The sequence below is a fragment of the Paramacrobiotus metropolitanus genome, unplaced genomic scaffold, assembly GCF_019649055.1.
Source record: "Paramacrobiotus metropolitanus isolate TYO unplaced genomic scaffold, Prichtersi_v1.0 Parri_scaffold0000077, whole genome shotgun sequence".
NCBI classification, from domain to species: Eukaryota; Metazoa; Tardigrada; class Eutardigrada; order Parachela; family Macrobiotidae; genus Paramacrobiotus; species Paramacrobiotus metropolitanus.
This window is the reverse complement of record NW_026570297.1, coordinates 203,013-214,685: the sequence shown is the minus strand read 5'-3', so window position 1 is coordinate 214,685 and position 11,673 is coordinate 203,013. Positions and strand designations below refer to the sequence as shown.

Genomic DNA, 11,673 nt, shown 5'->3' with positions numbered 1-11,673 from the left:
GTATCAGAATAAACTTCGACTGGACTTTGTATTATAAGCAAAGTAGAAGGAATTTACCGGCAGATGTGTAAGTTTGTTTCTGGCATTTATTGAGTATTTTAAAATAATTTGCATCAGGCAGTATTAGGCGCATCCTGATTTCGTACGAGAGCAACAAAGCCAAGTGAATACAAAAACTGTACAAAAGAACGCCACAGACACCACACAGAAGACAGTGCTGTCATCATAGAGCTGTACTATCGAATCCATCATTAACATAGGCTTTGGTGACCTGGACGTGAGCTTTGGGTTTGAAGGAGAAATTAGGATCCACATAGGTGGTCCGTCCGATGGGCAGATCCACCAGATGACTCTTTCGACCGCGTCTGCAAAATGTTAGGTTCGATGTTTTAGTTTGTAGGTACTAGAAATAAAATGACTGAGAGTTATTCTATACGGTTTGAAAAAGGCAAAAACACAGGGAAACAAAAACGAATTCATATTCCCATATAAATTTTTGGAAAACTGAAGAACGCACACATAATATGTACCTACACTCTTATCCAGATAACGCTGCCGACAAAGGTCAATATCACCAGTAAACAGGCGACGGCAATGCCGATGCCCATCCCCAATTGGCTGGCGTGACTCGTGGCCCCGCCTTCAGCGGCCTTCTTCGGGCTGCTGACGTTAGCTTCATCATCAAGCAGTCGTCCTGTAAATTAAAACAAAATTTAGAACACGTAACTCCTTTCCAGTTATGTCCATGCTCGCTGCATACCTGCTTGCACTTTTTCTTCTGCAGGTGGAAGGGCTACGATCACAGAATTATCAAGTAGGTGAAATTTTCTATCAAAAGAAGTTCAAGGGTTCTTACTGCTGCATTCCGGTAATGGATCCCAGTGCCCGTTTTCGGCACAGAAGATCTCCGATTTTCCATGGAGGAAGTATGTTTCTTTACAAATGTATTTGACGTAACTTCCGTATTCTGTGCCGTTGTAATGCGCTTTAGCATGTTTCACTTCCATCGGCTTTCCGCACATGACATCTGGGTAAAGGTCACAATAATTAAGCTTTTTCGGATATACGGGTATCTGCTACAGTAAATTTAGCTCTACCATTGTTTTGTTACGTAAATATGTATCTACATTCGTGACTGTGTACATACATTTACAAGTGGGAGCATCGACATTCCATGATCCGTCCAGCGCACAAGTGGCTTCGGATGGGCCGATGACGACATTTCCGGGATTGCAGAGGAACTTAACGGCTGATCCCACCTTAACCGGCTTCCGACTGCTCAGCGTTCCGTTGACCGGGGCGGGTGGAAGCGGACAGGTGATCTCTGTGCAACATACCGAAATACTGAGCCTGACCGTTTACGCATTACGCCTGAAAGGGTCATTACGCAAGTACACAATGTTACGTCGGCCGTGCATTTACCTGTGCAGACCGGTGGCAGACCGGTCCAGTTTCCGGGGAAAAGGCACGTTCGTTTCGTGAGCCCGATTAGCTTGTAACCCGGTTCGCAAGCGTAGTCGAGCGTTCCGTTTAGGCTGTAGTCGTCTCCGCGGATGACGGCTTTGTTGACGAACTCCGGTGGACCGCAACCTTTATAATAAACAGCAAATTAATAATTTGCGGAATCATTGCCCAAAACATTTGTGTGCAAACAGGTATAGGTAAATATAAAAAGTCTTTAAAGTACTCGCTCCAGGTTCGGAGCTTTTTGCAGCTCATTTTATCAGGTAAACCCTCGGTTTAAATTGTAAAAAGTACAAAATTAAGTATGTACGTAAAAATATTTTTCAAAGTCAGTCTACATTTAAACGCTTTTTATTGCAAACTCAGTCAAATGTTTTGTACAGTTTTCTTGCTTGCAGATTAGCAACTGCAAACGGAGAGTGGTATAAGGATGCCCTTTCTCTACGACTTTCTACACTTTTCTCGTGTAAACGTCAAGCGCTTTCGCGTTACGAATGTACGGAATTCGGATAACTTAAAATTAAATACGTCATTCTGATTCTTCTGTGATCGAAAACGCTATCATACGAAAGCTAACCCAATGATGCTCCGTTGATAATTACCAGCTTTAAAATCTACTCGTACTAACATCGGTCTGATTGCTACATTAACCGTTTCGTTTCAGTGGTAATACTGCTTACCAACACATGTCGGTGGATATCCGCTCCAAGTCTCCGTCTCCGTGCAATAAATTACGGAGTCACCCAGTAGTGTCGTGTTGCTGTCACAGCTGTACGTCACAATGGTGCCCAGCCCGTGGTCGGGGCCGGAGGAGCGGTAGGATCCGTGTTTCACGACCGGCGGTGGTCCACAGTCCAGGAAATGGCAAATAGGCTTGTTGCCGATCCAGTAGCCATCCGGATGGCACGTATAGTTCTGGACACCTTGCACCCGGTAGCCAGCTTTACAGCCAAACTGCACAATATTCCCCACGCTAAAATTCGCCGTGATGAAGCTCTGATTATCATCCAGATCGGGTGCTTTACAGCTGGACACTACAAAATATTTGCAGAAATCACCAACTATAATAATTTAATCTCGGACAGTATATCCAGAAAAAAACTATAAGAGCTATCGAATTAATTTTACTATCGCATTCATAAAACAATTTCAAAATGGCTGTACGCAGTCTATGCATGCGTCTACTATTTATTGCAATAAAACCATTACGCTCCAGTTAAGTGAGTTCTTGCTAATGCAATTGTACCGATGCATTTGGGTGCGGTACCACTCCATACGGACGCCAGCGTGCAGATCCTTTGCTGATCACCATGCAGGGCGAAATTGCTCTCGCATCCGTAAATAACCGTTTTATTGTACGTTGTCCCGTCGTTTAACAATGAGAACGTCCCGTTCGCTAACTGCTCCGGCATGCCGCAATCGATCGCTGCAAAAAGGGGAATGAACTGTGAATGACCTTTTGGTCAAATCCAGGACACGACACAAATGTTGCCGAATCCGGGCGTGCATGCATTTGCACGTGTTCTAATATTCACATCCGATACCCAGCTGCGATTATCGCGGTCACATAAAATTAACGTGAACCAAATTTTAGTCGAAAGGCAGTTCAGCAAAAGTGCAGCAAACGAGTACCAAAGAGTAGCAAAGTTGAATAATTTAACAAAACAGGGAGCTACTAGCTAGGCTAAAACAGCTAGATTAAAAAAAGAGCAACTCCATGAAATTTAATAAGATCGTTGAATGAATATTTCTGTGTCAAACAAAATGCAGATACAGCAACACAATAAAATCTTTGCCGCTTACTACACAACACAGTCAATATATATCTGTAGTACAGTGTCACAAATCGTACAGTTCTACAATCTACAGTAGTGCGCAATGTTGTGACACTGTCATTATAATTTATTTCGGCGACTTAATTTAGCTTTCTTGACTGTCAGTTTATTTTTATATGCACTGGCAACTGAAAAAAGCAGCGTACGTAAAGCAATTCAATTTGTTCCTTAAAGTGGCATTCCAGATTTGCAAGCTTTCTCAAGATTTTCGAGCTTCATGCAAAGTTTTCAAACTATAGTACATGAAATACTTAATTTTTCAATTCTTCTTACGTATGCATGTCGGTGCTTCCGTGCTCCACTGCTGATTCATCAGACACAGACGCGTACTGGGCACGTCACTCGACAAGTAATATCCTTCGTTGCAGGCATAGGTCAACTGATTGCCCAGGGAGTAATTGGAGCCGCTGATTTGGCCGTTGATTAACGGCGGCACCGGCGGGCATTCCTTTAATTTGCACAGGGGAATACTGTCGTTCCAGGAGCTGTTTTCGTTGCAGGTCAACATGGTTGTTCCAATCAGCGTGTAGTTTTCCGTACATTCATATCTTGCGCGAGCTTTATAGTAAGTACCACTGTCCAGTAACAGTGCGGCACCGTTGGCAATGGCCGGGAGGAATCCGCAATTCACATCTATTTAATATTCGAAAATTTAAATTATTAATATCATTCATGTTAAATTGATTGAGAAAATGGCTTTGAAAATGAAACCGTTCAATATGTTGATGGAATCAACTTTTTTATCTCGAAAGAAAAGAAATAAGCATCTTCGTTTTTTATAGTTTAAGCTCTTACAATATTTGCTGCAGTAAATTGACAACGAATCAGTTAAATTATTAAATTAAGTGATAAAATAATTATTGCATGACAGGCAAAGATAAATGGATTAGTCTTACAGCGGCATTCCGGTGGCGCACCGGACCATCCATCCCCGGTACAGTACGCTCGGGAGCTGCCAATTAACGACAGATTTCCGGCGCACGCGTATTCTCCCCCTGCGCCGTACGTGGTGCGGCCTTGTAGTAAGAAGGTCACGGCATCCTTAACCTTGGGTAGTTCGCCACAATCCACGTATCGGCAGACTGCCGCTTCCGTGGGTCCCCAATTGCCATCGCGGAGACAGGTCCGGTTAGGACTGCCAATCATCTGATTACCCACTTCGCAGTGATATTCAATGGTCTCGCCAATTTTGGAGCCGGGTTTTTTGCCGGTTATCGTGGAATTCGGCCGAATTTCTGGGCTTCCACAGCTGACGGGATCTATGTATAATTTGAGATTTTGAAAATGGAAGTATAGCACGCGTACGTGCGAGCACAAAATCTGGAAAATGGTGTACATTGTGAAATTACCCATATCGAACAAAAATTGTTATAAAAAGTAAGCAGAAGCTAAACAACAAAATTTTAATAATCTAATTTTGCTAATGAATTTTTTTACATCTTCACAGTTAATGCGAATACCAAAATTATATCAGCAAGTCGGGAATCAGCATTTAAAAAAATCTCAACATTTCGCAGATAAACTGAAAACCTGGTTTTTTTGTATTCTGATCGTAGAAAATCTGTGCGCTGATACGAACGCAGAATCATTATTTTTAGTCATAAACTGTTTGATTGTCCATTACCATATTGACATATCCAATTGGCTTCCACATTGCACAGCTGATCGTTCCATTTATAGTCCATTTCGCTACTGAATGCTGTACAAACTTGAGCGCGACTATCAAACCTGTTGCAAGAAAAATATTGCGGTCGTGTCTTATTTGGATTTATTATCCCGTATATAGCGTCTTACTCATTAGGTTGCCCGTCTCCCCAGAATGTTTCGTTGAGCGAAGCATCTGCAGATACAGCAACATAATAAAACCTTCGCCGCTTACTGAGCAACACAGTAATTTTAATGTAGTACAGTGTCACAAAGTCGTATACATCAATAGTGAACAGTGCATGCTGTCTTTACAATTTATTTTGGCGACTTAAATTAGTACTCTTGATTATTAGTTTATTTTTATATACACTGCCAACTGAAAAAAGCAGCATACTGTTAGGCCAGTGCCAGAACCACGGCTGCGCTCCCAGATTCCGTGATAAGCCCATCCAGACATTGGCCGGTGTCGAAAGGAGTTTGCTGTTCTCTAACCGTTTGAGTATTCCGGCTAAAAACTGCTGCGATGCAGCGGTGACCTTTGTGACGAGAGTCCCGCTGTTATCCTGGCAGTTCTTGCCGGCTTTAGCCTGATTGGTTCGCGCTTCCACATGGACATCGTAGCAACGCTGCTGAAAGACGTAGGTCTGTGCCGACTGCACTGGACACTTGAGACTTGGCAATTCTAGAGAAACACAAAGAAGAAAAGCAGATGTAATGATCAGTTATATGACATAAACTCTTTCGGTGGGAATTTTTTTATGGAAAACAGTTAATTCTATTACTGCTTAACACTGGCATTTACTCCTTTGACTGTAGTCTCTCGTGATAGATCTGTACCTTGCGAGGAAAATATCTGGGCTTCGCAGAAAGAGAGAACGGTATCCGCGTCCCCGGAATGAATACTGACAAAACGTCCACGTAATGGCACTGCACACTGTATTTCCCGCGGTGCGGACGGGTCTGTAAAAAGAAACTTTTCAATATTCTGTACCGGTAGCTGGAAGAGTTTTCTTTTTCTGATATAAGAAATATGAGCAGATTTTTTATGGAATTCGGCATATATGCATTTACAGCAATAAAAGTGATAATTTGACAATACTTGGTGATTTATGTGGAACGATTACGCTGCATTCGAACACAGAGCACAATGCAGTCTGTGCTGTGTTCGTGAGAAAATTCTCTGACCCTGCGAACTTGGAACACATCGCACACTGCATTTAAAGAACTGATAGTTTGAAATTTTTATAGCTACCGCTTGGGTCTTAAAATTAAAATGCATGAAAATTATGAGCAACTTTCCAATAAAAATTAAATTAAGTAGCTGGACTGGTTGCTAAATTACACCGTGTTAGGTTAAGTCGAAGGTAAAACCACAAGAGAGTCAAAATAGTTCAGCTAATAAAGCGATTACATAATTTCAAAGACAAATATCCGGACTGTTCGAAAACTCAAGTGGCTGCTTTATAATGTAAAGAAAACTGCTTTGACATGCACGTTTACCATTGTTGAAGTGACAGAAAAATTTTATTTTTGTGGATAACTGGTGATCATGCTTTTGTTATTCATTAATTTTCTATCTTGTTGCATAATAATTTCATTTGGGATTTTATTCTAACTGAACTGACAAAAGTAGTTATCGATATCAGCACTGTACGGAATAAAATGGTGAATTAATGTACTGCTGCAAGCACAGTGAAAAATAAGTTCCAGCATAAATAAGAAATTAAAAACTATAGCTTGTACAACTTTAAGCATAGGAAAGCGGAGCGCGATCGCTTTATCAATGGAATTGTCAACAAAAGTAGTGTTGATATTACTGGCTTTCGGGTGAAGCATCCTTGACGCTAATGCATATATCCTAACTTTACCTAGGGCTTCCGGTATCCAGGCGCAGAGCTTATTCTCCGCAGCATATGTACTGTTTCCCACTCTAATCTGAATATTCCCCACCGTTCGACCGGCATCTGCAACACAGTTACAAGGAAAATCAAATACAATAGCTCCGGCTTAATACAGGGCCACCGATCAATAGATTGTGGAAAATGTTTATGTTCCGCACGGAAATATAATCTCCTAAAACCATATATGTATAGGTGTATGGAACCGATTATCAGCGCCACTCACAGTCGGTATATATTCGCGTAATAATGTGGGGCCGGTATCGATCGTTTTGCAGTCATATTCAGTAGCCCCCAGTGCGACTGACCTCTATACACGCGCGCAGGTAAAATGAGCTGAGAACTGTTACGCATCACCTGCTACCGCGGTGCACTATACAACCAAACAACACCAGCAGAATCCTCGTTGGCTTCATAATAGTCACAGTTGCATTCATGTTTACTCGGAGATGAAAAATTTCATAATAATGGGGACAATATATCTGAATTTTATGCTCGATAATAGTCCAATTCAAACTGAAAACATCTTCTAATCCGTACCTACTGCAGTTACATACGACAGTGAAAAATTTAATTTTTTATTCATACACTACTTTTGTACTCATTAGAGAAGGCATAACAATGCAATTTCTTTGCTTAATTTTTTATACCTGTATCTATCAATTACTAAAATTAGTGTAATAAGGAAAATTTGCACTCGGTAGAAAATATTTTGTTGCGATTGAGCTTAATGATAAAATTTTTCTCATGGAAATTTAAATTTTGTTTGAAAATATGTTTTATACCGCGTTGGCAGAAAAACCGTAAAATTATAAGCTCTTTATTTATTGCTTAAATTGCAAAAATAATATACAAAATTACAAAAATTCACATCAGTTTTGTTTTCTTTTTATTTTTGTATGTTTTTATTAATTTTTTCATTTTCTTAATGAAATATTATAAGGCGCTTACCGGCATCGGCGTTGCCAATAATGTGCAGTCCGTAAATGTCATAGAAGCCGAGCAGATCCACCTGCCACCAGGGATGATCCTCCCGCTGCGTCTCCACGCAGAACTGCTTTCTGTGCCGATTATCCACATTTCCGTCATTGCCATGCTCCGCGGCACCGCCATCCGCTGAACTGGATGCGTTAACCGGTTTATTTAACGCTACATTCACCACTGCAATACAGACACGTTATACATAAAAAACGTATATACAGGTACACACAACGCCATTGTGGTTGGCAACTGTAGCTGAGCATATTATTGGTTTACGATTAATCGATTAATTCATCACTGACGACCTTCATCAGAGCAGAAATTTACTCTTTTATTCATGCAACAAAAACTGTTGTCAAAACTCTTTCATTTTCGGACAAATATTTGGATAAGGATTTATGTAGGCGATCAGCAGACTAAAACGTATTCAGCAGACTGAAAGTAATATGTAGATCGAAAGCGCTATTTAACAAAATTAATCAGAACAATATCAATCCATAAACGTACAAATACTGCTTAATAGAAGATAGAAGATTGCGCTCCTGGCCCACGAGCCTGCAGCCTATCTGTATTATACCAACAAATGCGACAAATAAAATTAACATTAATTAAAATTTATAACATGAAAGCCTAAGTCAGAACAAACTTCACCATGGTCTTTATCAACCTTTGAAACTTAAAGTTCTAAAGAAAAACATATAAAATATAATTTTCCATTTTATCCTGCTTTTATTTTCACAAGAATGGCCCATATAACATTACGTCGGAAGCTCCTTCGCTGGTAAACTAAAAGCTTTCTAATTATGTACGTGTGTTATTGAGGTCCTTATTATTCGCAGTGAGGCTCTCATTATTTTCGGAGATATTCCAAATTTCTTTTCAGTTTTATGTAATCGTAATTTTGAATTGTTCTTGATCGAAAACTACGGTGAATGCGAATATAATCGCAGCGAATTTTTAAAATTTTATTTTATGGTTTAGATGTACTCGCATCTTCGCGTTTACGCCTTTTATCGCACCAATGCGGTTTGATCTTTTTATGCAAACGCGTATAAGATATTTGTTGGTCCACTTGAGCGTTCGTGTTAGCAATAGAACTGGCCATTCTTTGTCAAATAACCGTTTTTTAACGAGCAAACAAGTACTGTGCGCCGTGTGTGATGAAATAAGTATCCAACATATACGGCACAGTGTTGCGCATATATGTGACAAAAATGCACTACTTGAGGCAACAGTTCCGGAACTGACTTAAAAAACATAAGTGACCCTGAAGTAGCGTCAGTTACATAAACCAGCGCAGACTGAATGCAATGCGCAGTCGCCTGATATTATATCTGTTTAAGCATAATTTTCATCGCCGGCATTGTTGATCCAATCGGGCCGGGATAAACACGATCGGTCATGCGGATTAGAAAATAAAAATATAAACACTAAAAATAGATCTGACCTCAATAATGATTACTTAACCGCATACTTACTTGTCTAAGACTTGATCGGGAAAAATTTGATTTTCATTTATCGCTCATTGTTATTGAAACACATTTCCCATCACCTTTTAATTATACCTCTCTTATTGTAATTTTTTCCAAGAATTATCATTATCTGTTACAACATTTTTTATATTATGATAGTTTTTTAAATTTTCACTCTAAGTATTATTAAATAATTATTAATTTTATCCTCCTTTGAAAAATTTAATACTGTTACAAAAGTTTGTCAAAACATCGAGAAGAAGGATACCAATAATGAGAAGTAGTAGGGTCTATTTACCACAAACAGGAAGAGATCCGCTCCATTTGCCCTCATCCAGGCAGTAACGCGATTTGCTGCCTAACAGCGTGTATCCATCATCACAGGAATATGCGGCAAAGGTGCCGGAACTGAGTGTATCAGACGAGAATCCCACCCGCCCGTTCACCGCTGTCCCGGGGAAACCACAATATGCCGCTGAAAAATATTTAAATAATTATCCTGTAACACCTCGTTCGCATATTACAATATAAAGAAATCCTCCAAGGTGCAGACGGTTTCCATGATTGTTGTCTAAGGAAATATGATAATTTCACCAGCATTTAATTAAAACGGAAATAAATTATCAAATTTTGAAAAACACATGTACGTAAGCATGCGCGAGGATTAACAAATAAACTGCAGTAAAACAATCAATACAGGCCACTTGAAATGTACCGGAAGAGCACTTACTATGGCAAACATGTATCCGACTGAATATTAATATGATGAACGTTGATAAAACTTTCCAAAAAATCATGGTTAAAAGTTTGTGCGGGGTTGGGAGGTGCGATATTCCCAGGGGCAACGCCCCCACTCAATAAACAACCTATATTATTTTTGTCATTGTGCCCGCAGCGGTCGACGATGCCGGAAAATATTAATAATCCTAATTAACATCATCCAATATTAACATGCAAAAAATGTCCGACAAATTGGCCAAATTATTCACTCCAGATTAATTCCATATAAAATAGGAATGCCGCATAATGTGTAATCCGTAAAAATTTAGCAACAGGGATGGAATCTGCTGTCGGCGGTGTGCGATAACGGGTCAAAATAATGCTTTTGTTACAGGTTAGAAGACGGATGAGATGGTGTCAGTGAAGCGCATCCGGTAAAAATGCTTCTTCAGTTTCTCTTCTAATGTCTTCGCGCGCGCGACACTACCGAGCAAAACGAAAAACTCATGGTCTAGCGTTATTTTGCCTGCCGGATATGAATTTGGTCAGGTAGGAAAGTGTGTCTTGCGTAGAATGGTCAGCCCCATGCACTGTGATTGGCCAACGTTACCAACTGACACTTTCAGCGATGCGGCATATATTGTACGATGCACAATGTACATACGAATCGATCGATAATACTCGTAATTGCCGGTGAAAATTTACCGCCTTGCTCATTTAGCCTACATTCCATCGGAACTGGTCGCATTTTTTTGTCAGCATTTGGCAAAATGCGGAAACATGTGCACTCCATAATTTGTTAATTAGATCTTGTTGCACGCTGCAATTATCTCGACAAAAAATTTTGCAATACTGTCGAAAATTGGTATTAGTTTGAAAATACTTAGTTTAAAATGCGGTTCACTCCTAAAATAACGTGAATTAATAACATCATTTAATAACATTATAAGTAAAAGGTTTTTAACGTAAAAAATACATAATCATTCAAGTCCATAAAAAATTTGTTGATAAAAAATTATAATTCTTGGTAAATACCACGAAATATTTTTAGGCGGAAGCACAATGGTTGAATTACATATAATAATCACTAGAACCAGTTTGGTAAATTGATTTTGTTCTTCGAACTTTAATAACATAGCAAAACAATGAATAGTCGAATTTATTTTGTAAAAGCGGCCAATCCGATTTCTAACCGGCAGTTTCATCATGCATGCATCTTAACCTTTTCATCCGATAATGTTCCGGCATTTCATAAATAACCGTCCATTTGCTAACAATCGGAATGTGGTGTGGCTTTAAAAAGCTCTAAAAGGAGTTAAAGCCGTGATTGCCATCGCAGCCAATCAAACTGTTTGAGATGTTGGACAGAACATCACTTCGATCAGTTCTAACCATATAGCCCGGCCAGGAATGTTTTACGCCAAGTTGCCAAACAATACGTGAGTGATGGCCGGCAAATGAATCTGGTGTAACGTGTTTCGCTAATGTGTAATTCGCCTTCCGGCACTGCGTAGTTTTACGGCGCTGCAAGGTGCCACAACTTTTCGTGACCGTGTATTTTTCTAACAGCTGCTTTCTGTGCACTTACTGCAGTGTATGTCAGGAAGTGCTAAAATGCTTCAAAAAACTTTTATCGCTCTCTAATCCAGATTTATA

At 39.8% G+C, this 11,673-nt stretch overlaps 1 protein-coding gene across 2 annotated transcripts; it reads right to left on the bottom strand.

Moving 5' to 3' along the window:
• Positions 1-84: 84 nt before the first annotated feature.
• On the bottom strand, positions 85-10,495 carry LOC129595332 (sushi, von Willebrand factor type A, EGF and pentraxin domain-containing protein 1-like). 2 transcript variants are annotated; one of them, XM_055492303.1, is made up of 18 exons: positions 10,028-10,495; positions 9,596-9,772; positions 7,796-8,005; positions 6,815-6,910; positions 5,784-5,906; positions 5,341-5,628; positions 5,094-5,139; positions 4,924-5,027; positions 4,196-4,558; positions 3,573-3,932; positions 2,711-2,890; positions 2,145-2,498; positions 1,423-1,590; positions 1,148-1,324; positions 857-1,027; positions 761-793; positions 535-694; positions 85-365 (listed from the first exon to the last, which is right to left on the bottom strand). In XM_055492303.1, exons 1-18 carry the CDS (start codon positions 10,092-10,094, stop codon positions 224-226), a joined length of 3,219 nt encoding a protein of 1,072 aa, XP_055348278.1. In that variant the 5' UTR covers positions 10,095-10,495; the 3' UTR covers positions 85-223. The 2 variants fall into 2 exon arrangements, with proteins under 2 accessions (XP_055348278.1, XP_055348280.1); XM_055492305.1 differs by having other exon boundaries at positions 241-365; positions 531-694.
• Positions 10,496-11,673: the final 1,178 nt, after the last annotated feature.

What these genes read in the sequence shown, in the direction of transcription:
- LOC129595332 (XM_055492303.1), bottom strand. Translation starts at nt 10,094, where the DNA reads ATGATTTTTTGGAAAGTTTTATCAACGTTCATCATATTAATATTCAGT. An exon ending in TATTGGCAACGCCGATGCCG is followed by an intron (nt 6,911 to 7,795) that starts GTAAGCGCCTTA and finishes ACTGTGTTGCAG; the next exon opens with ATGCCGGTCGAACGGTGGGG. An exon ending in CCAGATATTTTCCTCGCAAG is followed by an intron (nt 5,629 to 5,783) that starts GTACAGATCTAT and finishes GTGTTTCTCTAG; the next exon opens with AATTGCCAAGTCTCAAGTGT.